The sequence below is a fragment of the Monoraphidium neglectum genome (genome assembly GCF_000611645.1).
Source record: "Monoraphidium neglectum strain SAG 48.87 unplaced genomic scaffold scaffold00181, whole genome shotgun sequence".
Lineage (NCBI taxonomy): Eukaryota > Viridiplantae > Chlorophyta > Chlorophyceae > Sphaeropleales > Selenastraceae > Monoraphidium > Monoraphidium neglectum.
In genome coordinates, this window is record NW_014013447.1 from 13370 (window position 1) to 38775 (window position 25406).

General features: G+C 63.8%; 5 protein-coding genes across 5 annotated transcripts in view; 1 reads left to right on the top strand and 4 right to left on the bottom strand.

The window, feature by feature from the left end:
• The window catches only part of MNEG_1744 (Zinc finger CCCH domain-containing protein 35), a gene marked incomplete at both ends in the record, with an annotated part of 3191 nt that extends 1220 nt beyond the window's left edge, over positions 1 to 1971 (bottom strand). The window contains 4 exons of the mRNA XM_014049778.1: positions 610 to 808; positions 1055 to 1138; positions 1372 to 1504; positions 1799 to 1971. Of these exons, the coding sequence (XP_013905232.1) occupies positions 610 to 808; positions 1055 to 1138; positions 1372 to 1504; positions 1799 to 1971 (589 nt within the window). The remainder of the gene's footprint in view (positions 1 to 609; positions 809 to 1054; positions 1139 to 1371; positions 1505 to 1798) is intronic.
• A 1521-nt stretch (positions 1972 to 3492) lies between these two features.
• On the top strand, positions 3493 to 9621 carry MNEG_1745 (hypothetical protein; the record flags this gene model as incomplete). Its single annotated transcript, XM_014049779.1, has 16 exons — positions 3493 to 3535; positions 3728 to 3933; positions 4281 to 4340; positions 4598 to 4742; positions 5053 to 5122; positions 5320 to 5401; positions 5858 to 5984; positions 6301 to 6402; positions 6734 to 6833; positions 7246 to 7300; positions 7513 to 7641; positions 7841 to 7921; positions 8201 to 8294; positions 8785 to 8796; positions 9139 to 9213; positions 9587 to 9621. The coding sequence occupies 16 exons, from the start codon at positions 3493 to 3495 to the stop codon at positions 9619 to 9621; spliced, it is 1416 nt and encodes a 471-aa protein (XP_013905233.1).
• A 1557-nt stretch (positions 9622 to 11178) lies between these two features.
• On the bottom strand, positions 11179 to 12044 carry MNEG_1746 (hypothetical protein; the record flags this gene model as incomplete). Its single annotated transcript, XM_014049780.1, has 2 exons — positions 11179 to 11439; positions 11691 to 12044. 2 exons carry the CDS (start codon positions 12042 to 12044, stop codon positions 11179 to 11181), a joined length of 615 nt encoding a protein of 204 aa, XP_013905234.1.
• A 1355-nt stretch (positions 12045 to 13399) lies between these two features.
• MNEG_1747 (hypothetical protein) lies at positions 13400 to 16399 on the bottom strand (the record flags this gene model as incomplete). Its single annotated transcript, XM_014049781.1, has 5 exons — positions 13400 to 13594; positions 13966 to 14256; positions 14659 to 14887; positions 15128 to 15830; positions 16393 to 16399. 5 exons carry the CDS (start codon positions 16397 to 16399, stop codon positions 13400 to 13402), a joined length of 1425 nt encoding a protein of 474 aa, XP_013905235.1.
• Positions 16400 to 17031: 632 nt separating this feature from the next.
• On the bottom strand, positions 17032 to 24377 carry MNEG_1748 (leucyl-tRNA synthetase; the record flags this gene model as incomplete). Its single annotated transcript, XM_014049782.1, has 14 exons — positions 17032 to 17238; positions 17641 to 17724; positions 18339 to 18515; positions 18722 to 18794; positions 19273 to 19345; positions 19655 to 19803; positions 20157 to 20243; positions 20875 to 20947; positions 21296 to 21455; positions 22271 to 22343; positions 22732 to 22832; positions 23210 to 23297; positions 23738 to 23841; positions 24333 to 24377. 14 exons carry the CDS (start codon positions 24375 to 24377, stop codon positions 17032 to 17034), a joined length of 1494 nt encoding a protein of 497 aa, XP_013905236.1.
• Positions 24378 to 25406: the final 1029 nt, after the last annotated feature.

The window sequence follows — 25406 nt, forward strand, 5'->3', positions numbered from 1 at the left end:
CCCACCCGCCGGCGTCGACGGCGTCCTCTGTGGCGGCCAGCGGCTCGCAATCGAGCGTGTACAGTGGCTGCAGCTCCCACCGCGCCGGGGCGGCGCTTTCGAGATCGTAGAACAGCGTGCTGGGCAGCAGCGCTGCCGGAGGGGCAGGCTGCTGCGAGGGGGCAGATGCCAGGACCATCCCCGGGCCGACGCCAAAGCCCGCGCCAACACCCGCGCCGGCGAGCGCCGCCGCGCCGGCGCTGCGTGCGGCTACGGCCTCGAGCAGCAGCGTCTGGAGGAGGTCTGTCGGGTACTGCTGCGTGGAGGGGCTGCCCATAGCATACGACGACAAGGGGCTCTCCAGCAGCGCCCCCGCGCCTGCCCCGGCACTGTGGGCCCCCGGCAGTTCAGCGAGCAGCAGCGGTTGTGCATGCGGCGCGCCCGCAATCATGGCGGAAGCGCCGATGGTTGCAGCGGCTGGGGAGGCGAAGGCCGACCCGGATGTGAAAGGAGAGGTCGGGGGCGACTCGCACCCGCCGCCGAGGCTGCTGCAACGGGAGCTGCCGCTGCTGCTGCCGCCGATGACGCAGAGTGATGTCAGTGGGAGCGGCGCCTGCGCGGCGCGCTCACCGGCGACGGGCGAGCCCCAGGTCGTGCGGGGGCTGTACATGTGCTGGGCATGTACCTGCTGCTGCTGCTGCTGCTGCTGCTGCTGCTGCTGCTGCTGCTGCTGCTGCTGTGGCAGCGGCGGCGGCGCAGCCGCGGCCGCACCGCAGCGCTGGCTGGGCGGGGTCCTCAGCTCAGAGATGCAGTGGGCGAAAAAGCAGACCTGGGGTTAGGGCAAGGGTGTTTGAAAGGGGGTTGTGATCGGAAGATGGTTGGCCACTCCTTGGTAAATTGTCCTGATGTTGTGTAAGCGGCACATGCCACCCGCACCCGCCCTGGTCCGCTGAGCCCAGGCGTCGGCATCAACGACAAGCCTGCCGCACGCGAACCAACCAGCCGCAGGCCGCGCAGGGCGGCAGGCAGCGCAGCTGCAGGTTGCGTCCGAGGCGGCGGCGCATGGGGGCCGCACCTGTCGCTTGCAGGCGGCGCCGTCGCTGCACAGCTGCGTGCGGTAGCGGTCCGGGTGCAGCCACATCTCAAACACGTGGTGGGACTGGTGCCGCAGGGGAGGCGAGGGCGCGGCAGCGGGGGCGGAGGGGTTGGGTTTGGGCCCAAGCCAAGGTGGCGGGGGACGCAGGCGCGCGTCGGGGGCAGGCGCGCCTGCGTACAGGCCGCGCGCGGCCCCGGCCGCCCCGTCCGCAGCTGCGGCAGAGAGGCGCGCTTTCCAGCAGAGATCATGCGTGTGGCGGCGCCGGGACGCGTTGCGGCGCCGCAGCGGGTGGTCACCTGGGGGCAGGCGTCCCCGAGCGGGCAGCGGGCGCCGCGGCGCGCGTGCGCGCACATCTCCGCTTCATACTTGAACTTGTCGAGCGCGCGGCGCCGCGCGTGCTCCCCAGGATGCGCAAAGGGGCAGGTCTTCCTGCCAGGGGTTGCGGTTTGGAGGGCCGGGGCGCGGCGGGTAAGCGTCCGTGGGGTGTGCGCGAGGGAAGGCGGGACGGGGCTTGACGGGGGCGCGCAGTGCGGCAGCAGCAGCCAAGGGGGCGCCGCGAGGGGACGCGCGCACTGCCCGTTGGCCTGCCCCCATCTAGCTGCTGGCCATTCAAACGCTGCGGCGCGCGTCCGAGGCGCATGCTCCGCTAGCGCGGCAGGCGGGAGGCGTGTCAGGCGACCGCCAGCGCTGACGCAATGCGCGACTAATTTCTTCGCCGCTCACCAGTCGTGCTGCCCGCGGTTGCTGCACAGCAGGATCTTGTAGGCGGCAATGCGGAAGGCGTCAGACTCATACAAGGGGGGGCCAGCGGCCGCAGTGGCGCCGTTCTCAGGGAACTCGAAGCCTCCTGCTGCTGCCTGCGGAGACACAAGCCGCCGTGCGGCGCTTCCGACCATGTCGACGGTATGTTACCAAAAATCTCTGTAAAAGAAGCGTTGTCACGGGGCGCAAGGGCACTGTAAGAGACGCGATGTCGCGCTACCAGCGGCGAGTTCAACAGGGTACGGCTCACGGAACGTCTATAGTAATTAAGTATAACAAAGTTTTTGAAACGTTTCAAAGCTACGCCTCGAGACTCACTTGGGTGTCGGAGGTCGTGCAAAATGAGTCAGGTGAGAAAATTGCGAAAGTCCGCCAGGAAGAGTCGGACAACAGCAAGGTTGAAGGAAAATTCTAGGGATACTCAGCGGGTTCAGGCTGGATCCCAGCTCTTGAATGGCAGGGGCTGGTTCGCAAACCATCACCATCTGCTGCTGTTGACGCAAGTCGGTGCGTGGAAGTGGCGTTGCAGCGCAAGCCAGCGCCTCACGGCTGGCCCGGCAACTGATGTGGCCAATGATCGATGCAACATTGTGACAGGTTGTGCGCGAATTTTGGCTCTCTGCTCCGCGAGCAGTTGGGTTCTGTGCATGTGCAGGTGTTGGTCATCTCCCATTGGTTGTCCGTCGGAGACTTGCTGTGACCAAGACAGTGTGGTTCGCGGAAGAATCTGCCCACACGTACTTTATTGCATTTTATGAGCTGCATGGTGCCACGCGTCAGCTGCCTGTGGTCATAGCTTGAGCTTGCGCCGTTTCACCCTGTAGTTCTCGCCTGCCTCCGGTGTTCCCAGCACGGGTGGCAGGCCCACTTTTTTTCTATGAGTGGGGGCGCGTAACCTTGTCATGCAGGCAACTCGCCGTACACTTGTTTTAAACACTCTTTCCTTGCAACGCTTCATGCATATCTACTTTTTGCAAGAAAGGCACGCGCGGCGTGCGCCGCCACTCACATGCGATGCCGCCGCCGCTCGGGCCCTGTAGGGGTGGAAATGCCTGCTTTTCGACAAGCCACCTCAGACACTTTGCGCCGGCGTTAGCACACTCCTGGCTTCTCAAGGGAAAGCAGTTCTTCGCAACCCCCATCGGGTACCTTCAGGCAGGCAAGCTAACAGCTGCACTGCAGGTGACGCCAGTACATGCTCGCCCGTCCGCATTTTTATGCAGCGCATGAGGCCAATCCTCCGATATGTGGTAGGGCCGCCGCTCCGGCAGCATTTGTGCAGTGGCTATCGGCACTTCGTTCGACAGCTGAGGTGCGACTCGCGCACTACGGTCCAAGAGTAGCTTGCTGTTGCCCATGCCTGCAGTGCCCATGCATGCAGTGCCTCACATTGTGCCGAGAGAATCATATTCAAGTCTAATGAATCCTTGAGCCGATAGTGTTGATTGCTCAGGTTCTTCGCGGGCTTCTTCGTTTCCGCGCAACTACAGCCCCGGCAGCACCGATCTCACCTTTCTTGTGAAAATATACACACATAGACAAGATATTTCCTGCTCAGTTTGTCACCGCATTCAGGCACACATCTTGCGGGGATGGCGCGGCAACAAGTCACCGCAGCCTTGGCTGCGTTGCTACTTTGTGGATTGGGCGTGGCAATGGCGCGCCCCGACTACTGCGAGGGATCCAAGTTGGCCTACGGTGGGTGAGAGGGCCCACCGGGCCGCGGGCAGATCAAAACCGCCGAAAAACTGCCATGAGAGGCGACGATCAGGAGAAAGACACGTTCTGGACGCGTTTCAAATAAGTTGTCAAATTCATTGAGATGGTGCAAGCCCCGCTCATCAGCACACGCGCCGCAACGCCGCACCGCTGCACTGACGCACATTGCAGCCGTTCCTCCGCGCGGGCGCCCCGCCCCGCCCGTCAAGCTTGTGGGCGACCAGTTCGTCAAGGTGTCTGACGGCAGCCCAGTGGCCATCCATGGTATCAACTGGTTCGGCTTCAACAACGGGATGACGTGGCTCAACGGCCTGTGGGCCGGCGGGAAGAGTGGGAACAGCGACTTTGCAACGATCGTGTACGAGCTGCAGCTGCTGGTGGGCGCGAATTGCTGCCCGCGCCCCCACGAGCGCGCCGCGCGCATGAAGAACTCGTTACTCCTATGTCAGAATCCTGTGCCGCGCGGCGGCGGCTGATGCTCTGGCAAAGCCCTGGACGCGCGCTCGACCTCGCCCCGCCCGGCGGCGCCAGCCGACAGGAGCAGGGCGGCTGGCCTCTGCTGCGCAGCGCCCGGCCACTGGCCTTGCCTAACGACCACGCCCCCGCAGCTGCCGTCGCCGCCGCCGCTGCCGCCGCTGCGCTGCGGCTCGCAGCCCGCCGCACGGACCTGCCACCCAGCGCGCCGCCGGCTCGCGCCCGCCCGCGCCTGCTGCACCCGCTGCAGGGGTTCAATGCGATAAGGCTGCCCTACATCTTCAAAGACCTCAAGGCCCCATCCACCCAGGTGAAATAGGCAGCACGCCGCGGTCTGGCTCCCCAATAAGCTCGTAGCAGGCAGCCGCAGGGTGCTGCTTGCCAAGCTTGAAAACTCGCTTTGCCTCACCTCTTCATTTGAACTGCAAACAAAACATCGTCTCTCCCCTCACCCTACGCGGCCGCGCGTCTTCCCTGCCTCGTCCCAAAACCTCCTCACCCCTATCCCCACCCCAACCCCCGTCTCCCCCGCGCCGCCATTGCAATCGTTGCGGTTGGACGCCTCAGATCGGCGGCTACTGCACTGGGGCCCACACCCTGAACGAGCTGGCGGAGCGCACCATAGACCCGGAGTACAGGGGCCCCATGAACAAGCAGGCGCCGCAGCCGGTGGTGCCGCTGCCGGACATCCCAGGGCCCGGCACCTGCAACAGTGGGTCCTGGCTGCGCGGCCGCAGCAGGGCAAGGGGACGGTGGGGCTGGGCCGGGCAGGGGCTGGTGGTTTAGGGCAAAGCTGGGTGCGGGCTGCGTGTCATACGAGCGGCCGCGGCGGACCGCCGCGGAGGGCGCTGAGGCGGGGGCCGCTTATGCGTGCTGAGGGCAAGAGGCGGCTGGCGGGCGCCTGCTGCCGTGGGGCGCCTCAGGCTGGGGCTGCAATGCACGTGTCAGTCTGTGTTGATATGGATATCAGCACGCACGCCGTTGCAATGCTGACTTGCCGCCTCGCCCTCTTTGGCCTGCAGCCTACATTCCTGGCGGCCAGACAATTGACCGCTACATGTGGAGTGTGCAGTGGCTGATCGCTAACGGATGGTGCGACGCGGCCACCTGCGTGAGGGGATTGATCGAGCCAGTCACGCCGACACAGAATCCAAGGCGGGATGGACCATCGCTGATACAGCACTCGGAATTTGGTGTGCTTGCTTGCAGATGTCCCGATATTTCTAATCAACACGCTTCCATATGCCTCTAACCCGGTGCTGGCCCACGTCGAAACCGCTCTCCGGCAGGTACGTCCTGATCGACAACCACCCCATGTCGCAGGAGATGACCAGCCACAGTGCTAAGGACTTTATTGATGGCTGGAAGTGGGTGAGTTGAGGCGAAGTTGTCAGGCCCCTGATACCTGAAACAGGTGGCATTGCGGCAGAGTGGGCTGCGCAAGGCACTGGCGTCGCCGTCAGCCACAACGCCGCCGGACCCACGCTGACACAAGTCTGTCTGTATCGTGTGGTAGCCAGCTATCCAAAGAGCTCCAGTGACAACCCTATCCCATTTTGCCTGCCTTCGACCAAACCTTCAACCTTCTTGATTCCCCCTGGCTCCACCTCCTGTTTCCTCATGATTCACCTTTGTTTGCCCTCCTCACAACCGCCCCCCTGCATCCTCACCCTGACGGAGTGCAAGTCACGATGCGCTTTGACCGCCAGAGATCTGACGTGCGACCATCGAAACTGGATCACCATGTGCATATCACCCATCTCACTGAACGTCGCTCCTCCACGTCCCCCCCCCCCATCCCGCCCTGACGTCATCATACAACCTCAGGTGTGGTCAAAGTTCTCGTGCCTCCCAAACTTTGAGGAGGACATGAAGGGGCGCCTCTTCCTGGACATTCTGAACGAGCCGGACAGCCAAAGGCAGGGCTGGCAGCCCAACGAGTCTGGCGCGGCTGGTGAGCAGGGGGGGGGGGGGGCAGGGCCGGGCGCATGGACGAAAGCGGCCGCGCCTCGCCGCAGCCGGGCGCCGGCGCCGGCTGGGGCTGGCGCGGGCGTGTGGTGAGAGGCGGCGCGAGGCGGCGTAGCCGAGCCTGCGGCAGCGACGTGCACGGCAACAAGATAGAATAGCGTCGAAACATCAGGCCCCCAAAGTTCCCCAAAGGTCCCCAAAGGTTAAGGCAGTCTCTCTACCCTTTGCCCCGTGCATTGTCAAGCAAACGGCTGGCTGGACGGCTGTCCCCCTGTCCGCTCCCCCCTCCCCGCTTTGCGCAGGCATGACCGAGCTGTACCTGGGAGTGATGGACGCCCTGTGGGAGATGACGCCTGGGCTGCCCATATTCTTTGTTGAGGGCGGGGGCCAGGGCGCATACAAGGGTGCGCGCTCCGCGATGTCGATCACGCGAGGCCGTGCCTGATGGCCTTACCAACCCGTCTGTGCCCCGGAAAGCCCGCTGCCTCGCGGCGCGCATGCACCTCTGCTTCGTCCACGGCTCTAGGCAGGGTGGTCATGCTTATGCCGCCGTGTCCGGCAAAGCGTGCCTGCCAGATGCCTGCCATCAACCCAGTTTTAATTTATGCAAAGTCGCAAACCCTGATGGATGCAGATGGTGCTCTCTAGACCCCAACCCACCTTGCCCCGCACACCCTGAGCCACCTCCTGTATCTCCAGCTGCCCTCACCCTGCCGCACCCCTTTCACCTTCCAGGCATCAACTGGGGCAACGGCTTCATCACCAACACCACCCTCATCGAGTCTATGTCCCACGACTGGACGACACGCATCACAGACGCAAACCCTTTCTTCAAGTGCGTGCGTCCCCCGCCGCGATGGGCATGTACAGCCTTGGCGGGGAGCACCAACAGCCACACGGCTGCACCAGCTGGAGAGGCGCGCAGGCGATGAGGACCAACGCAGGCAGCATGAACCGGCCAAAAACTCTCAGGGGTTGGTCGGCAAGCCAAATGCACCAATGACACTAGTTGCCGCCGTGCCCCTTACCCACATAAGGGGGAACCTCCGACTCAGCGAACCCGCCTCCTGGACGGACGTCCAGGAGCCCCTTCCCCTGCACCACCAATTACCCCTCACCCCCTGCCCTCCCACGGTCTCTGCAACCTAGCACCCCTCCATTCTCACTCTGACACACACACACACACACTCTCTCTCTGCAATCTGCAAAACCCCACACCCCACCCCACCCTCACCCATCCCCCACAGGGCGCTCATGAAGAGGCCCTACCTCGACCGCGTCGTCATCTCTCCCCACGTTTACGTGAGCGCAGCGGACCCCGGAAATTTGACATCAAGAAATATACCTTGACGCTGCACCCTCCGTTGCACGGCCTGCCGCGCGTCCCCTGCCTGTGCCCGCCAAGCTCGTGCGCCCACCCAACCCCAAACGCACCAGAGCCCACGGGCCTGCTGACCTACGCCCCTGGACGACCGCATCCCTGAGAACCACACCCCTGCACACCAACCCGCCAGGGCCCGAGCGTCTCCAACCGCCGCGACGGGATGGCCGTGGGCCCGACCCTGTGGGAGGCGCTGGACACCTCTTTCGGGTACCTCAACCAGGCAAGGAATTTTGGGGGGGGGGGGGGCGCTGCGCCATGGGTACCCCACGGTGCCTGCGGCAGTCTTAATTGCACTCTGCCAGGCAGGGCTGGGTCGTCATGCTGCGCGCTCGCTCAACCCCGGCCACGCCAATGCGTTTTTGTGGCGGTCAATGCGAGCCAGGCTACCGGTAGTGCAAGCCAGCTCACGGCTCCTGGGTCTCCCCCCCCCCCCCATGATGGAATTTTTCCCCAAGCAGAAGGGGTACTGCGCCGATGGCACGTGCCACACGTTCCCTGTCGCCATCGGAGAGTTTGGGTCCCGGTTTGTGGACAAGGATGTGAGTCACGGGTCCACGCAACCGCATGTGCCCGCACGTGTGGTTGTGTGGTTTAGGGAGGGGTGTTTGTCGAGTTGGGAGGGCTGACACACGCCCTCAATTGCATATCAGTGCTGATGTTGCAGCCGTCCCTAGATATGTGATGGCTGCCATCATGCAGGGGAATTCGGAGGCTAGGGTCCTGCCGCTTGGCTGAGGACAGGGCTGGTGACCGTGTGCACCCCTTGGGGCAGTGCCTGCATGACGCACCCCCCATGCTGTTGATGCACCCCCAAATAGGACATGGAGCACCTGCGCGACTTCACCATGTGGCTGCGCAACGAGGGCCCCGGCAACACCGGCAAGCACCGCCCAGTCGGCAACTTCTTCTACTGTGAGCGTGCCGCTGCATGCGGGGGTTGACGGACGATTATGAAATAAGAGATATGGGCCTCGCCGCAAGGGCCAGGGCCAAGCCGGCGATGTATGCACCACGTCAACGGGCGGCCGTCGGCCTGATCCATGTGTTGCGTCCGACTCCTGCGCAACACTTGCCCAACCCCCCTTCACCCATGCGACACCCGCGCTGTGACCTGAAGGGTGCTACAATGGTGAGCCGTTCGCCTGGCGGCCGGGTGCAGAATCATATGGTGGTCCAGCAATTTGGCACCGACTTTTCCGCGCTGGGCCGCGCATGGTCTCTACGTCAGGCCTCCCGCGCACAGGCGTCGTGGCGAGGGGCCGCACGTCCGCCCAGGCCACGCAGCATGCCGAGAGGCAAACGACCCTGCCGATCGCGTTCTCAATCTGCCCCGCCATCCCTTCCACCCTCCTCCCTGCCTTCCTTTGCACCCTCCCCGCCCTGAACCCACCTTGGTTCCCAGCCAACTCTGGAGGTGAGCTTTCAGAGCCCCTGCCGTCAGGTTGCGATTGCCGCGCGATGCAGTCTGCACGCAGGGCGGCAACTAGGCGACGACGACGACACGTATTTGATTGTCATCCGCCTGCTGAGCTGGGCAGGCCCCGCCGCAATTGCAGAGCGCAGGGTCTGAAAAGCTGCAGCACTCCCCTCACCCCCTGACAGCGAAACGGCAGGGCTGGCTGTGTCACGCCGCGGCGTCATCGCGCCTCGCGCAGGGGTTGCAGGGCAGTTCCTAGGCTGCCAGGGCCTAACGCCTGGACCAAATGTCATGGGCAACACTCAACTTCGGCCGACCGCGATTGCCCATTCCATGCAGACACCGGCGGCCTGGTCAAGGACACGTGGCACGAGTGGGAGTGGGAGAAGATCCGGTACCTGCAGCAGCGCTTTGGTGGGCGCGCACCCGGGTTCCTCGGATCGGCGGAGTGTCGCATACGAAGCGCCCAGCCCCATGCACCTCCCTTTCCCTTTCCCCTTGCCTGCCTGCCTGCTTGCACATGTGATCACATATTGGCGGCACCCTGCCGCGCCACGGCGGGGAACGGGGGCGCCTGCTACTATGGCCACCTGCAGCAACGCGGGTCCTTTGCCTGTCAACGTGCCATTAGCGGTCGCGCCACTGAGTCTGCGCGCCCGCTAGCGCCCTATTCTGCTGCCCTGCCCGGAGAGTGTGCAGCCGGGTGCATGCCTCTGCCCCTTGTGGCTCCCTGACGCACCGTGCTCCGCCTCACTCACCCCCCTGCCTTCCCAATCCCTCACCCCAGGTCTCAAGCCGTGGTTCGCAGCCTCGGCTGAGTGAAGGAGCGAGCCTGGGCCACCTTTCAGCATGCAAGCAAAGACGCCGGCCCCTCCGGTTCGCAATCGTCCCGCCCCACTATCTTCCGCGATTCGACACCAGCAAAGTATGCGGCCGCCGCACTATGCGCCGCCACATGCTGACCAGCAGCCATAGGGCTGCCGCTGTCGGGCCCTCCATTGATGACGCTTTCTACATGTCTGTCGGAACAAATGACTGGAGATTTGCCACATTAAAAAGCAACCAATCAATTTCTAAATTATTTTGAAAAGCAGGGGAAAGCGAGAGGCCAGGGCAAGGTGTTACTATGTGAGGGTTTGGTCGGCAAGCATGTCAGGCTGCAGGTGACTCTTGTTTTGGACCAATGTCCAAAGTCATGCGCGTCAAGGCGAGGGCTGCCATCAGCCACCCTGCGCTGGCGCTGCAATTGCGCTGCTGTGCTGCTTCTGTACTGCTTTGTCAATCTGGTAACATCAACAGGCACCGCGCATGCCACAACTGAACACATGTTCACCACAACCTCGAGGTGACAGAGGAAGTCATTACATGATTGCAGGAGCACGTAAGAGCAGGCTTTGCTAATTGTCCGAAGGAAGAAGTGCTTCATAAAAGCAGCCGGCTGTTTCCAAGCCGACTCGCAGGTGCTTGAGTGGAAGGGCGCAAAAAGGCGCTTGGGGGGTTGCTTGCGGGCCACACAGGAGATTTGTGTGATCACGGGCGGCGCCGGCCGCCGTTTCATAAGGGCGTGTGTGCTTGAAGGGACGCTCCAGCCGGCGACGCCTGGCCAATAGCGATTTGCGAGCGCAGCGCCGCGGATCCGTCGGCGCGCTGGTCTCGCGGGCGCCTGCCGGCGACGATTCTGCCACGGCGGCCTGCCTATCATGGCAGACAGGATTTGCCCTTGGAGGCGAGCGACGAAAAAGCGCAGCGCACAACAATGCGCAGCGCTTGTGATGAGGGTTCCAATCCCGCATTCCCGCGGCACTCTAATGAGGTCTCCAAGGCCCTCCCAACAGGAGGCCAGCAAAAGCAAATCAATGTGTGCGGCGTGTGTGCTGCGGTGCGCATCGCGCCAGCGACTTGCAGCGCAGAACCCAGGCAGGCATGCAATCATAGATCCATATGAGCAGTCAGATACCATCGCCCACGCAAAATACAGCCTGTGTAGCATTGTACCAGTGCTGATGGGCTCGCTGGCGCGCGGGCAGGCAGCTCGCCGGGCCAGCGGGGCGCAGCAGCACGAGGCGCTTGGACGGCCCATGGCTTCTAGTTTTGTGTCAAGCGTCAGGCCGGCATTTTTGGGCTGGCGTTTGGCGGGCGACTCCAAGGAAGAGCGCCGCGTGGCAGCGGCAACAGCGGCGGCGGCGCGGCATGCCGCGCCACGCCGGCGCCGAGCAGCCGCGGCGGAGGGCCGGGCGCAAGCGGGGCTGCCAGACAGCGCAAGCCCGCGACGGCACGTGTAGATCCTTGCGTCGATACAGGACGCCAGGCCCAGGGCCGGCTGCATTTCTTAGAAGTCATTGCCTGGATCCTGTTAAGAAAAGACCTGGTGTTTCAGCCTCACAGTGCGACCGCCGCCGCCGCCACTGCAGCCGCAAGCACCCACGAGGCTTGGGCCGCGCGGCCGGCGCCAGCGGACGTCGCGGCTTTGGCGCCGCCCGCGGCTCCCGCTGCCAGGTACTGGCTCCGGAATTCGGCGGGCGTGGCGTACTTCGGCACGCATGAGAAGCCGCCCACGCCCGATTTGAAGCCGGGGGCGCGCTGCTTGATGCGGAGCACGGGGCAGGTGGTGACGTAATCCGTCCAAGCGTCCGCGGTGGCCTGTGGTCGCGCGGTGTGGAGCGGGCGACGCGAGGAGCGGATGAAGCAAGGAGCGGGTGACGGGTGTCGAGAGGGTGAGAGGAAGGGGTGCGGGGCGGGTAGGGCGGCGATGGAAGGCACGCGGTCGGCGCAGAGGGGCTGCGAAGGTGGCGCCGCGCGAGGCGGGAGGGAGAGGGAGCGGTGGCGCAGCGCGGTGTCTGGGGGTCGGGCGCCATGCGCGCGCGCAGCTCAAGCTGCCCGCGGGCGCCCACCGTCGTCGCGCGCAGGCACTGCTGCAGCGGCGACCCCACACCGCCGCCGCCTTCGGGGCACATGTCTGCCGCCGTCGCGGAGAGTCCTTGCTGGATGGTGACAGGGCACGTCGAGCCCGAGGGGTACAGCTGGTCGACAAGCGCATAAAAGCGTGCGATGCAGGTGGGGCCGGCCTGGGTCAGGGAGGAGTCCGAGAAGGATTCGTCTGAGGCCTCGTAAAGCGCACGACGCGCGGCGTCGAAGGCGCCGGCAGGGCCGAGGGCAGCGGGAGCGGCGGCGACGGGGGCGCCGCGGGCGCGCTGCGGGGCACTGGCTGCTGGCGCGGCGAGGAGAAGCGCCACCACTAGCAGCATCATTAGAGAACTTGCAGGAGCCATCGAACCGCTTGTCATTTGGGCTCCAGGTGGGTTATCCGGCGAAGGCGGACGCCTTGTCGGGATGTCACTGTTTCTGAACTCTACGGCAAAGCTTCAAGCGGCGTGGTTCGAACGCAGCGTCTGCGTCCCTCTGAAACAAGCGGATGCCAATTTCGATTGTCCGAAAGGGCCCCTGTGAATGATCTGATGAGTAACTGAGCAACGGCTTTTCGTTGTAAAACAGTGAGCGTGGCCCACGACTATGTGATGTTCGCATGCATCTGAAGTGCACGCCGTACCCACGTCTCAATATGTACACCGCAGGCCTGCGGCCAAGAGGATGCACGGTGTCGCAAACCATCAATGGCGTGCAGCCATGACGGCGGCGCCCCTCGTCTGGCCTGGTGCACCCCCACACGTGCCAGGAGGCCAAGCACCGCCCATGTACTGCCTTGACTGCAAGCATTGACGGGTGGTCTTGCCCCAAGCGGGCGCATGCGCGCCGTCAGACGGGCCTGGGCCCAATGAATGCTGACGGGTTGGGCAGCTTGGCACCACACCGCCACACTGAGTCGTCAGGCTGACAAGAATTGCTGTGAAGTTGTGTTCTTCCGGGGGTTTGCAAGATGTTGACCTACTACCAGCTGACGTGCGGGATGCAACCCTCCGAGGCTCGGATTCACACCGGAATCGCGGTGGCCAACAGATTACTAATAGGCCAAAGGGACGGAATGCCAGCAGCAAGCTACACGGTTTGCCGGGGGTTGGTTGTGGAGTGTTTGCACCAGAGGGGTGCGGATCTCATTGGGTGGTGGCAATGACCAGTCAGAGGCGGCGCAGCGACGGGCCCTATTGCAGCGGAGTGGCGCGCACGCGCCGCCGGCGCGATGAGGGGCGCTGGCTGTCAGTGGAATCGGCTGGCAGCGGCGGCAGACTGGGGCTGCCGTACAATTATGCACTATTCTGATGCGTGGATGTTGTTGTGAAGCCACGAGTGGCGGCGCAGCGCGCGCTGCCGCGGATGGCGCGCAGGGCGATCATGCATTTTGTGAGCGAGAGTGCGGGTGCGCACACAGGTGGCCACAGGGAGGCGAAAGGAATGCCAAAAGGAGGCCAAAGGGATGGAGCATCGGCAGTGGAGGGCTGCAATCAAAAACGTCAACACCGCATCGCCGCGAACCCTCGCAGAGGCAGCCAGGTCAGCTGCAGCTGTTAGGAGGTCGCAGTGCACTGCACGCAGATGGCGTGTGGTCCGCGGATGCATGCAAGCGCATCAGGGCGGGATTGATCGATTCCATAAACAAGATCTGAAGGGCCAGCTAAATAAACAAACATAATCTATACGGAATCATCTACCCCAGGAGGCCGCCAAAAAGGTTCCGCACAAAGTTTCCACCCACCGTTGTCACCGCCTGCCTCACAGCATTAGTCAGCATCTGCCGGAACGGGCTCACCGGCCGCGCCTCCTGCCCCTGCTGCCCGCCCCCGCCCGCCGGCGCCTGCCGCGGCGCCGGCGCCGGCCTCGGCGGCCGCGGCTCCCTCGGGGGCTGCGGTGTTTTCGGGGCCCTCTCCTTTTTCGGCTTCTTCGTTTTCTTGGGTTTCTCCTCCGTTGGGGTCTTGGGATCCTTTGGGGTCTTCTGTTTCTTGGGCTTCTTCGGTTTCTTGTGGCTCCTGATGTTGTGTGTGTGCGTGTGTGTGTGTGTGTGTGTGTGTGTGTGTGTGTGTGTAGTAGGGGGGAGAGGGATAGGGTATTGTGGCAAGGTGCGTGAGTAGGGCACCAGGACTCCTCAAGAGGCTGCCATGTCAGCCCTGTACAGGGTGGCACCTCTCTTGCCGACCAAAATTGCTATGGACGCTCGCTGCGGCGGCGTCCCGCCCCGCGGCTGGGTGGCGGGGTTGCGCAGCGCGCGGCACGCACGCGCCTGGGCGGGTCCGACGCCGGCGGCACGCTTGGCTGCTGCTGCTGCGCAGGAGGGTCCTGCGTCCGTGCCGGCGGCAGCTGCGGCAGCTGCGGTATCGACGGTTTGCCGGGGGCGGGCGCAGGCGCGGGCGCGGGGGCTGACTGGCCGACGCGTTTTGCGCCGGGAGACTCCAAGGCGAATTGCTGTTTTGGGTCCGAGGTTGAGCACTGGGCCAGGACGATTGATGACGGCCATGCCATGTCAGCGTCGCCCTCCTCATCGTAGTAATCAGTGGGCTCGTCCTGGACCTGTGTATAAGCCGTGTGTGTGTGTTTGTGTGTGTGTGTGTGTGTGTGTGTGTGTGTGTGCATAAAGTGGGCTCCCACGCATACATTTTTTGTCTAGTGCGCAGCAATGTGGGTGCATAAAAGACATGCACACGCAGCCGATACGCAAGGCGGAGAGAGCATGAGGCGTGCGAGACGTTGCGGGGCCTTGCGGTGGGGAGACGGCTCGCACCAGGATCTCACGCATCAACGAGTGGGTGGGGATCTGTTGTTGGACCGCTGGGGGGTGGGGGCTCCACCCCTCGGCCACCGGTGGCTGGGGGCTCCACCCCTCGGCCACCGGTGGCTGGGGGCTCCACCCCTCGGCCACCCGGCCCGCTCCCCCTTCATGACCCAGCCTGGCCCCCCCCGCTCAAGCCCCACCTGCATGCACCAGCCGCCGGCCGCCGCGCGGATGCGGTAGGTGCCGCCCCCGCCGCTGACCACCGCCGCCGAGGCGCGCGGCGCGACAGGCTCCAGGGTCCAGAGCTGCCAGGGCAGCGGCGACGTGGTGTCCTGGGCCGCGGTCTTGCAGTCATAGGCGTACACCAGGCTGCCCTCCCCGTTAAGGCTCGACAGGCACTGGCGGGACGCGGCCTGCTGGATCTGGAGCCTAAGGGCGGAGGCAGGGAGGAGAAGAATTGGGTTGCGTGATAAGTTGTTGGGGCACACGTATGAAAAGGGCGAAGGCCGAACGAGAAGAATGGATCGCCAGTGATGGGTGGCACATTTGTTGATTCAGACACCCCAGTAGCACGTTGAAAGGGCCACAAGCTGGCGCTGATCCCTTGGCATCGCACAAATCTGGATCCCTGGCCCCCTCCACCTTTCACTCTCCCGGCAAGGCACTCACTTGCCGCCGCCCTTGTTCACAAACACCCACTGCTGCTGCACTCCCGGGGGCGCACCCCCCGGACCGCCCTTGCAGGGCCACGGCTCGACCCGCAGCCCTGTGCGCCAGCTGCTCGCCAGCGTGGCGCCGCCGGCAATGGTCAGGCAGGAGTACAGCCCCTCAGACAGCGGGTGCACCAGCAGCGTCGCGTCGCCGCCGGAAGTCGTGGGGTCCAGGGACTTGGAGATCAGCCCCTGATCACTGCTCGTGCCGCAGAAGTACGCCGCCAGCCCGCCGGCGCCCGCGCCCGCGTTGGCGTCGCCTCCTTGGACAGTGAACCCCGGGCCGCACGCCGCGGCGCCGGCCGTGCTGCCGGGGTTTGCGAACGCGACGCGCAGCGCGCGCAGCGCGGCGGGCTGCGATGACGTCATCACTAGGCACGCGTACACGGCGGGGGCACCGGGAATCGGGCCGTTCAGGTTGAACGGCACCTGACTGGATGCCTCGGGGCAGCGGCCGCCGGGAGCCGTGACCTGGATGGATGACACGAAGGGGCCCGTCGGGCTGGTGGCGACGCACGCGTGGACGCGCGCAGCGGCCGCGGTGCTGCCCTGCTTCAGGTTGGCGCCGAGCAGCTGCTGCGCCCCGCCGGGCGGCGGCGGCGGGCAGGACGGCTCGGCGCCGGGGGCGGCGGTGGCGAAGGTCAGGCCGGTGATGGCGTGGCCTTGGGGTGCAGCCGCCAGCAGCGCGCGGCGGCCGCCATTGGCGGCGCTTGCGTGCTTTGTCGGCTCGACGGCGGTGTGGGCGTCATCAGAGTTTTTGGGCGTCGCTGGTGCAACGACGCCATGGCTCCGCGACAGCCTGGCCCCAGAGACACTGCCAATGCGTGCCGCGCAAGCTGTGGTGTGGGGTGCGGATGGTGGGTGCCGTTGCTGTGACTGGCCTTCTTCAGCCGTTGCTGACCATCACGCGCGGCAGGTGCGTGTCAAACGGTTCATGCCCGAGAATATGCTCACTAGAAATAATGAATTTCGTTTTTAATGTCGATTGGTTACCTGCGTCGACTCCAAGAAGCAGCACGAGCAGCCCCCACTGCCACAACTGCCCGCGAGCAGCCATGCCCCTTTCGCTGCTGCGGACAAGGCTGGTCTTAGCACCCTTGAATCATGAGCGCCTATCAATCTAACATCGGTGAATTCAAGCAAACGTCGCTGCGGTCTCGTTCCAGTCGCGATCTGCCCGCGAACTGCAGCGTCGTATCTCCGCTTATGATATGTTCACTCAACTGAGCATGAAACGAAGGTGAAAATCACACCAGATATATATGCAAGCTGCACAACATGTGTGACAACCTACCTGCAACCTAGACTGTGCAGATGGTGTCGGGAAGGTGGCTCCAGCTGAGCTCCGACCCGGGCCCAGCAGGGAGAGTGGCTCTGGCTGCTCTTGCCGAAGCCGCCACTGGAACTGTGGAACTGCAAACTCAACACAGCCAGTGCACGCTGACTGTGTGTTCCACACCGCACAAAGCCCCTGCAGGCTCCCAGTCAAGGCAGCCATGCTGATCAGCGCCCACCCGACCGGTTGCGCCTGCGAATGCGCGCCCAAACACAGCCGTGTGCGATGAACGACGGCACGTTTACTCGCCTGACCAAAGTTCCGATACCTGCCTAGTTTACACGAACTTGCACGCTTGTGCCGCAATATGGTTTTTGAACATGAAGGGCGTCGAATCGGCAGTGTCAGAGCAATACATGTACTCTGTTGCCCCATTTCAGCCACCGGCCACCGGGCCATTGCGCCCTGCCCCTGCCCTGCCTTGGTGCGCGACCACACACACCACCCACACCACCATACCGCCGCTGCTGCTGGCGCCGCGGTTGCTGCTGCTACAACGATCCCGCGCCGCCTCCCCGTCTGCCGCGTCACGCCCCCGCCGGCGCCGCCGCAGAGAACACCACCACAGGCGCGGCCGGGTAGGCCCCCGCCACGTCCGCGCCCGCCGCCGCCGCGGCCGCCGCGTCGCCTGCGGCGTGTATGCTGAGGCTGCTGATGCCGAGCGCGCGCAGCAGGTAGGGGGTGTTGTCGCGCAGCAGCTGCTGCTCGTCGAAGGGAAGCTTCACGTCCAGGACCTGGGGCAGCCGCGGGGTGGGAGCGTGACGGATTGAGTACAAATTCATCGCTGACAGCCCCCACGAGCGTGGGATATCACGAACAGCCTGCCGAAGGACGCCATGAGTGTGCTTGCGGCTGCCTCGTAGGGCAGCAGGGGGGAGGTCGCCAGGGCGGGGGGCGGCCCAAAGCTTGACGCAAGCCCGCAACCCTCGGCTCCTGCCGCATGCACACCCCACACAGCGTCCCAGCGCAGCGTGCGCCAAGCCGCGCGGCCGCCCTGCCACAAGAGGTCGCTTGTGGTTGGCAAGCAAAGACCTCCCTTGACCCCTGTTTTCCAGGACGCACACGAGCATGCGCGCGTGCACTCACACACACACACACACACACACACACACACACACACACACACGAACAAATACCTGCGGCCCGCCCTTGAGCGCCTCGTCGACCTTGAACTTGACAAAGGGCATTGTGAGGGCCTTGAGCTGCTTGTCGTTCAGGCCCTGGGGTCAAGGCGGGTATTGGGGTGAGCGGGAGGAAGTGTGAGAGATTGAGTGTGTGTGCGTGTGTGTATGTGTGTGGATATGCGGTGGGTGCTCGTGTGATTCAGGAAGGGGGCGCGATGGCGGAAGTGCGCATGTGTGAGGAGAGTGTGAATTTGTGTGTTTGTGTGAATGGGATTTGGACTTTGTGTGCATTGCAATGTTGTGTGCATTGCAATGTTGTGTGTGTGTGTGTGTGTGTGTGTGTGTGTCCTCAGCATAGTAGCAAGGGGCGGTGTCAAGGCCGCCCGCCCGCCGTGGATAGAGGCGCGCTCGCTCTGCGCAGCGGCAAGTCACGATCCCGGCCATGGGCAGGCTGGGGCGCCGGCTTAATGGCTGCGGGGGGCTGGCAAGGCTGCTGTCAGTGGCCCAGTTGGTGTGCCCGCCTCTCCTGAAAGCGCCACCTACCCAGCTGCATGCACAGCGCCCGCGCGCAGGACTCGGTACAAGGACCCACCCCACTGGCCCTCCCCCAACCGAATCACACGCACAAACCCATCCCCACAAACACGTTCACACACATCCACACACACACACACGCACGCACACGCCCAAAAACTTGCACCCAAGCCCACCTCCAGCGCCGCGTCCACCCCCGCGCCCGCGGCCCCCTTGATCGCCTCCTGCACCGCGTTGTACACGTCCGCGGAGAACTGCTTCGCGCCGCCGTCGAAGCCGCCGGCCAGCGCGCGCAGTGCAACCTCCTGCCAGCCGCCAAAGCGCTCCGCCACAAACACCTCCCCGTGGGTGACCTGCGGGGCGGCGGCGTCGAGCAAGAGGGCGTTGCGTGTGGGAAGGGGGCCCACCGTCAACACGTGGATGGGTGAGCAAAGGGGTGCTGGAGCGTCATTGTGGGATAAACAGATGCAAGGAATGCGAGCTGCAGTTGTTCACCTCAGTTTTGTGTTGCTTTTGCGCGGCGGCGAAGCGGCCGCGGGCGGGGGCTGAGGGGCCGCACCTTGGGTGGCGGCGGGTCGGCCGCCTTCTTCTTCTTGGGGGGCGCCTCCACCTTGGCGATGAGCTTGCGCCAGCTGGCAGGAGGGGGGGGTGCAAGAGGCGTGGGATGGAGCGGGAGAGCAAAACGTGAGTGTGGCGGGGAAGGCTGGCAGAGCTACCAAGGGGTGGGAGGGAGGGCGAGCGGCTTTTGCTCCAGGGAGGTGGTGGTGCAGTGGCCCCAGGGCCGCGGGCGTGGGCGCTCGCCCTGCCTGCCCCGGTAACTGTGCAGCTCTGCAGATGCATCTTCAACGAAATGACGAACATCCCGAGGCAATCTATGCTTCAACCCCTTCAAGCGCCCACCCGGCCCCCTCGACGCGCCCTCCACTGCCGACGGCCCCGAACGCTGGCCGCCTGCTCATGCTGACACACCCCTTAAACCATGCTCCAGAGCGCATACACCTGCCCCCCAAGACCGCACACCATTCTCCCCCAACAGATTGCTCCGTCAACCCCCCTGGACCTGCGCAACGTTGCCAAAGCCCCCTCCCCCAAATCACTGCAGGCACCCACCTGGCAATCGTGCTCTCTATGTAGGCGGCGGCGCGCTGCAGCACAAAGTCCGGCTCCTCGCACTGCGGCCAGCCTGGAAGGGCGAAGGGTGGGGGGGGGAGGGGGAGGGGATTCTGAGGCTGCCCAGCGCGACCGTCGCAGTGTGCACTGACGCCTGAAACACGTGTTCATGAATGCAATTCATACAAATCATGTATCTACACACACGAAAAGCATGTGAGCGCAAAGGCACATGTGCACGTTCACGTGCACCCATGTGCCCTCCAGACACCCATGCCCCCCACACACACACGCATGCACACATGCACACACACGGACAGGCACACATACATACACACACACATACACACACAAAAAGTATCCTGGTAACCCCCCCCCTCACCCGCAGTGAGCACTGAGCCCTCCTTCTTAAGCATCTTCCCCCAAACGTGCTCGCAGGTGTGCGGCGTGATGGGCACCAGCATGAGCGTCGACATCTCCACGTAGCGCTGCAGCAGGCCGCGGTGCATGCCCTCGGGGCCGCAGGAGAACCTGGCGGCGGGCGTGATTGCGGAGAGAATGTGAGTGATCGTGCGTCTGTGTCGAGGTCATGCATTTATGTGTGTGTATGTGTGAACGCAAACATGCATGTGTGCACACATGTGTGTGTTGTGTGTGTGTGTGTGTGTGTGTGTGTATGTGTTAGGAGGGAACACACAGGGGATGAGGAGGACTGTGGCGCTGCAAACCGTGGAGAAGAGCGACACGGGCCCCTGCTGCAGAGGGAGCTGCGGGAGCAATGCAAGCGCCCGGCGTGGGGCGAGCCGTATGAAGGTCGCGTGGGCCGTGCCAATGTGGGATCACCACACTGATGGCAAATGCATTCGGATGTGTGTATGTGTCACCTGTACACGTCACGTGCGTTCCCGAGGTCGTATGCTGCCGCCTTGAGCGCCTCTCTGAATAGCAGGCGGTCGTACGCCTCCTTGGCCCTGGGGGGTTAAGGGTGGGGGTCAGGTGTGAGAGTGCGGCTGTGTATGTGCAGGAATAAGTGTGTGCATACCACTGTGTGAGATTGTGTGCATCATCCATTGCGTGCGTGCAAGAGAGAGACATTGTCGTGTGTATGTGTGTGTGTGTGTGTGTGTGTGTGTCCTCAGCATAGTAGCAAGGGGCGGTGTGAAAGGCCGCCCGCCCGCCGTGGATAGAGGCGCGCTCGCTCTGCGCAGCGGCAAGTCACGCACCCGGCCATGGGCAGGCTGGGGCGCCGGCTTAATGGCTGCGGGGTCCGCTCACGGCCCCCTCCAACAGTTGACAGCGGCTGATGTCCCGGTGTAAGCCATGCAAGCCATGCGAAAGCCCCATGCACACCCAGACTTCACCTGTGCAACCCTTTGGGTTGCAACTGTGACACACGCACTCGTTTGAACAGCACAAACCTGTGCTCACGTGCACGCAAGTATTCTGGAATGGTGCACAAGCGCCTCCACACACACACACACACACACACACACACACACACACACACGTAAACACACACCTGCATAGTAAGCGCACGTACACACACAGACAGTGGGCACGCGTACACACGCCTACACACAGAATCACATCTTTTCCACCCACCTGTGGACGGCGATCGCGATCTCGTTGGCAAACACCCTGTCCTGCACCGTGTCCGCGGGGCCTTCCCGCAGCCCTGGTCAAGCAATTCCAGCAGATACAGCGTGGCCGGGCAACAGGCGGAGTGAGGGGAGGAAAGGGTTTACGAAGGGGGTTGCAAGCGCTGCGGGCCGCACCGGCTGCGGGCGTCTCAGGTGGGCGGGGAGGCAGCCGTCGCTCGCGGCGACCACCGGCTCTAACACCTGTGCGAGGGCGGCCCACACGCACGCACGCACGCGCGCCGGCCGTGCCCAGCAACAAGCATCGGCACCGCACGGCACACGCACAGAGCCGCCAGAGATGCCCAGGGGGTGTGGGACGCCCCGCCAGGCACACGGGAAATGGCCACCGGCCAAAACCCGACGAGACGCAAAAAACAACGCACCCGCGTCTGGCGCGAGCACCTCCTCTGTCCATGCGAGCTCCTTGGTGATCCTCAGGATGGCGGCGTTGGCTGTGCTGGTCTCAAAGTTGGCGTCGTCCAGGGCGTCGCCCGCGTCCGCCAGCGCCCAGCGCATCGCGTCGGCGCTGTACTCAGCAATTGCCTGGGCAGGTCCAGGTTTGCGGGTGTGATTAACACGTGTTATATGTTGATTGCGGGGGCGTGTGGGTTGAGGTTTGCCGTGATCAGCTGGGGCGCTTTGGTGACAACAAGGGGTGGGTTTTGCGTGCTCGGGGCAAGAGTGTTGTAGGAGCGCCGCATTTAATTTTGACTTCAAGGGACGGATTGGGCGGTGAGAGGATGAAGGTTCTCGCATGTGCCCGTGTATGTATGTGTGTGTTGTGTGTGTGTGTGTGTGTGTGTGTGTGTGTGTGTGTGTGTGCGCGCGCGCACGCGCGCATGCGTGTGCAACGGGATCAACGTGGTGGCGTTTTAGCCGAATCGGGCAGCTGGGATAGCACCAACAACACCGCAGCGGCGTGGTTGTGTAGCTGGCGTCGTATGAGGTGAAGATGGTTGTGCAAGGTGAGTTGATGATTATGTGTGGGGTGTGGGCGCGCAATCCAGGGCTGGAGGGGGCACTGGCGAGCCCCCATCGCCAGACAAGCGGCCCTGGGGCTCTGCTCTGCGCAGCGGCAAGTCACGCTCCCGGCCATGGGCAGGCTGGGGCGCCGGCTTAATAGGCTGCGGGGAATGCATCGCACTCGCACTCGCACGCCGTCCGGTGCACCCTAGTAGATTGTCCTGCCGAACCCTCGCCTCCGCACACTGTGAGCACCCCCCACCACCCCCGCCGCAGACGGGCAGCGCCGGCCGTAGACCCCTTTCGGGAAGCCGGGGGATGGCTTTCGAGCCTGTGAGCGGGAACCAGGCGGCGGCGCGTGGGGGAAAAAGCCCTGAACCCTGGCGGCCGCTCACGTCCGAGAGGGTCTTGAAGTTGCCCGTGCTCTTGCTCATCTTTTCGCTGTTGAGCAGCAGGTGGCCGTTGCACCTGGGGGGTGGGGGGGGGGGGAACGGGGGTGGATTCGGGCAGCAGGTTGATGCCGAGCTCAGCTTGTGACAACGGCGATGGTGATGGTAATGATGGGGGCGAGGAGAGAGGGCGACACCACCGTTTGCGTGGGAGCGTGCGCGCGCGGGACGTGGGGCTGGGCGTCGCGCCTGGGTGCGGGCAGGCAGTCCCTCGACTTGTCGGCTGGGGTCCACAGGTCCGAAAGTCACAGCAGCCGTCTCCCCCTTGCAAACCCCGCCCAGAGCATCAAGACCCCGTGCGCCCGCCCCTCCCCACGAGCCGTGGGCGCATGGCGTCAGCATCGCGTGTCCCTGGCGTGTGTGCGCGAATCGTCGTCTATCAATCGCCGCCCATCCCGCGATCGCACCTGAACGACCGCGGCAGCCTGTCCTTGTCCTCCCCCCAGACCGCCACGTGGTTGTAAAGGGAGAAGGTCAGGTGGTTCTGAATGAGGTCCTTGCCAGACACCTGGGGGTTGGTTTCATGGTTAGGGATGAGGGTTTCAGGGTTAGGGGTTGTGAAGGGAGAAGGTGAGGTGGGTCTGGATAAGGTCCTTGCCGGACGCCTCGGTGACAAACATGATTGTGGGCGCAGGAGAATTGGATTGGGTGTGGGTGTTGTGTTTTTGGGAGCCCACTCAAGAAAGCCCTTGAAAACCACCACACCCCCAACCCTTCAAAAACTCGAGATCAAGAATCTCTCATCAACGTCAAGCTGCACTGAAAAGCAACAAACCAAGGACCCCGCAATCTCAAGGCCCTGAAGCTGCTCGAAACCCCGGCCCCACCCCTTCCTGAGCCCTGAAACCTGCCAAATCCCCAAAAAATCCCGATATACCGGCCCACCCTGAGGTCGAAGGGGTACCAGAACTCAAACTCTGCCCGCATGGCCTCCAGGGTGGCCTGGGGGATGGCGCTGTCCTGGGGCAGGGGGCTGGGGGGCGGGGGCCATAGAGGGGTGCGATTAGGCGGTTGATGGGGTTGGAGGAGGGTGTGGGCCGCGCTTGTCAGGTCGGGTGGGGTGATATGCGGGCCGGGCCGCAGGGGAAGAGGCGAGGGCGAGGGTGCGATTACAATAGCAGGAGATCGCCTGGGCGCAGCCGACGAGTGTGCTGTGGCGGCAGGCGGACACAGGCTGCGGCTGCGGCTCGACGCCAGCTGGCGGGCGCGCGGCGCTCCGGGCCGGCAAGCAATCCCGTCATTTTCTCCTCAGCCCAGGGGCCCCTCATCTCCCACATCCCTCATATCAGGGGGTCCTGGATTGAAAATCTGGTTCAGGCAGCAACCGCGGCCAGCCAGCGGGATAGAAAAGCGAGGGGGCGAGGCTCGTTGTCCCCCCATTATATTCCGCCCACACCTCATCACCCTGCCCACCCCTTGAGGAAGATGTAGTCCCAGACCTCCTGGGTCATGTGCTCCGGCCGGATGGAGCCGGGGGTCTCCCCATACATGTCACCGTTCTGGAAAAAGTGGGCCACCTGAGGGGGTCCAGGGTTTGGGTTGGTGCGGGCACCGGTTCTTGACCGGGGGCCTGAGGGGGCTGAGGATCGCCCAGGCGGACGTATTTTTTTGGCGGGGGGGGCAGCGGGCCCACCTGGCGGGTCTGCCAGCAGGCGCGGGGCGGCCGATCGCATGCGCAGTGGTGACGCTCTCAACTTGATGCACCAACAGCATGGGCAGGGCGGATCTATGACTGCCCACCCCATCACCCAACCACACCCTCACTTGCCACCCCTCGCCCACACACCAGAGCCCCCCTTCCAGCCCCCCCGCCTGCCCCGTCGATTTGGCAGGGGCGGGTGGGCCAAGCCACCCTTGATGACGCCGCCCAAAAAGGGTCCCATGACAAAACCCCCACCGGCGAGGACACTCCCTTGAGCTCAACACCAACCCTTCCGCCCTGAAACCCAACCAACGCCTGGACGCTGGTTGCTTGGGCCATCAACCCCACAAACCCTGGGCCCCCCACCGTATAGTACGCCATGTAGACCGTGGAGTCTGACAGCAACTCCATGCTGCTGCAGGAAACGTCCTGAACCCTAAGCCTCAGCCCCAACCCCTGAGCTCTGGTATCTGGGCTCTAAACCCTGCACCCTAAACCCTGGGCGCGGTTGTTCCAACCCCGCCCCCCACCATGTAGTATGCCATGTAGACCGTGGAGTCTGGTCATCCTTGCCCTCCGCCGCAAAAAAATCGCCTTGAACCCTGGGCCCCGACCCCAATCCCTGAGCCCTGGGCCGTAAATCCGAAACCCGGGTCCCAGAGCCCTGAACGCTAAACCCTGGTGGCCCTAAACCCTAGAAACCCTGTAATCCTGAACCCTGAGCCCCCCACCGTGTAGTACGCCATGTAGACCATGGAGTCTGGTGCCCCCCCCCCCCCGCTGCCGCAAAAAAAACCCTGAATCCTTAGCCACAGCCCCAACCTCTACACCCTTGCCACAAACTCCTAAACCCTGGGCCCACAAACCTGAAACCTACACGATGGATCCAGGGGCCTAAACCCTAGAACCCCGTGAACGCTGAACCCTGGGCCCCCTCTCACCGTGTAGTATGCCATGTAGACCGTGGAGTCTGACAGGGACTCGATGAGGTACTGCTCGTCCCACGGCAGCCGCGTGCCCAGGCCAAAGGAGCGCGAGCACGCCCACTGGTTGAGCCAACCCAGGGTGTGGCTGTGGCGGGGGGATGGGTGGAGTTGGTCGTGGTGGGTGTGGGGTTGAGGGATCAGGGTTCCTGGTGGTGATGATGGGGCGTCGATAAGCGCGGATCGGAAGGGCTGGGAGTTGGGAAACAGAGTTTTTGAACGGAGGCTGCACACGCACGTGGGCAGACACATGCACACACGCATTCACGCACACACACAGAGTGTCACGCTCGCAAATCTCGACGCTCCGTGCGCTGCCCGTGCAAGCCTGCGCTGCCCACTCCCATTCCCCAGCACGCACCATCAGATGCACACACGCGCAGTCATGCAAGCCTCACGTGCGGTATCCCCACCTGAACGCTGTGGCCCACCTGGATGCCCCCTCCCCACACTTGGC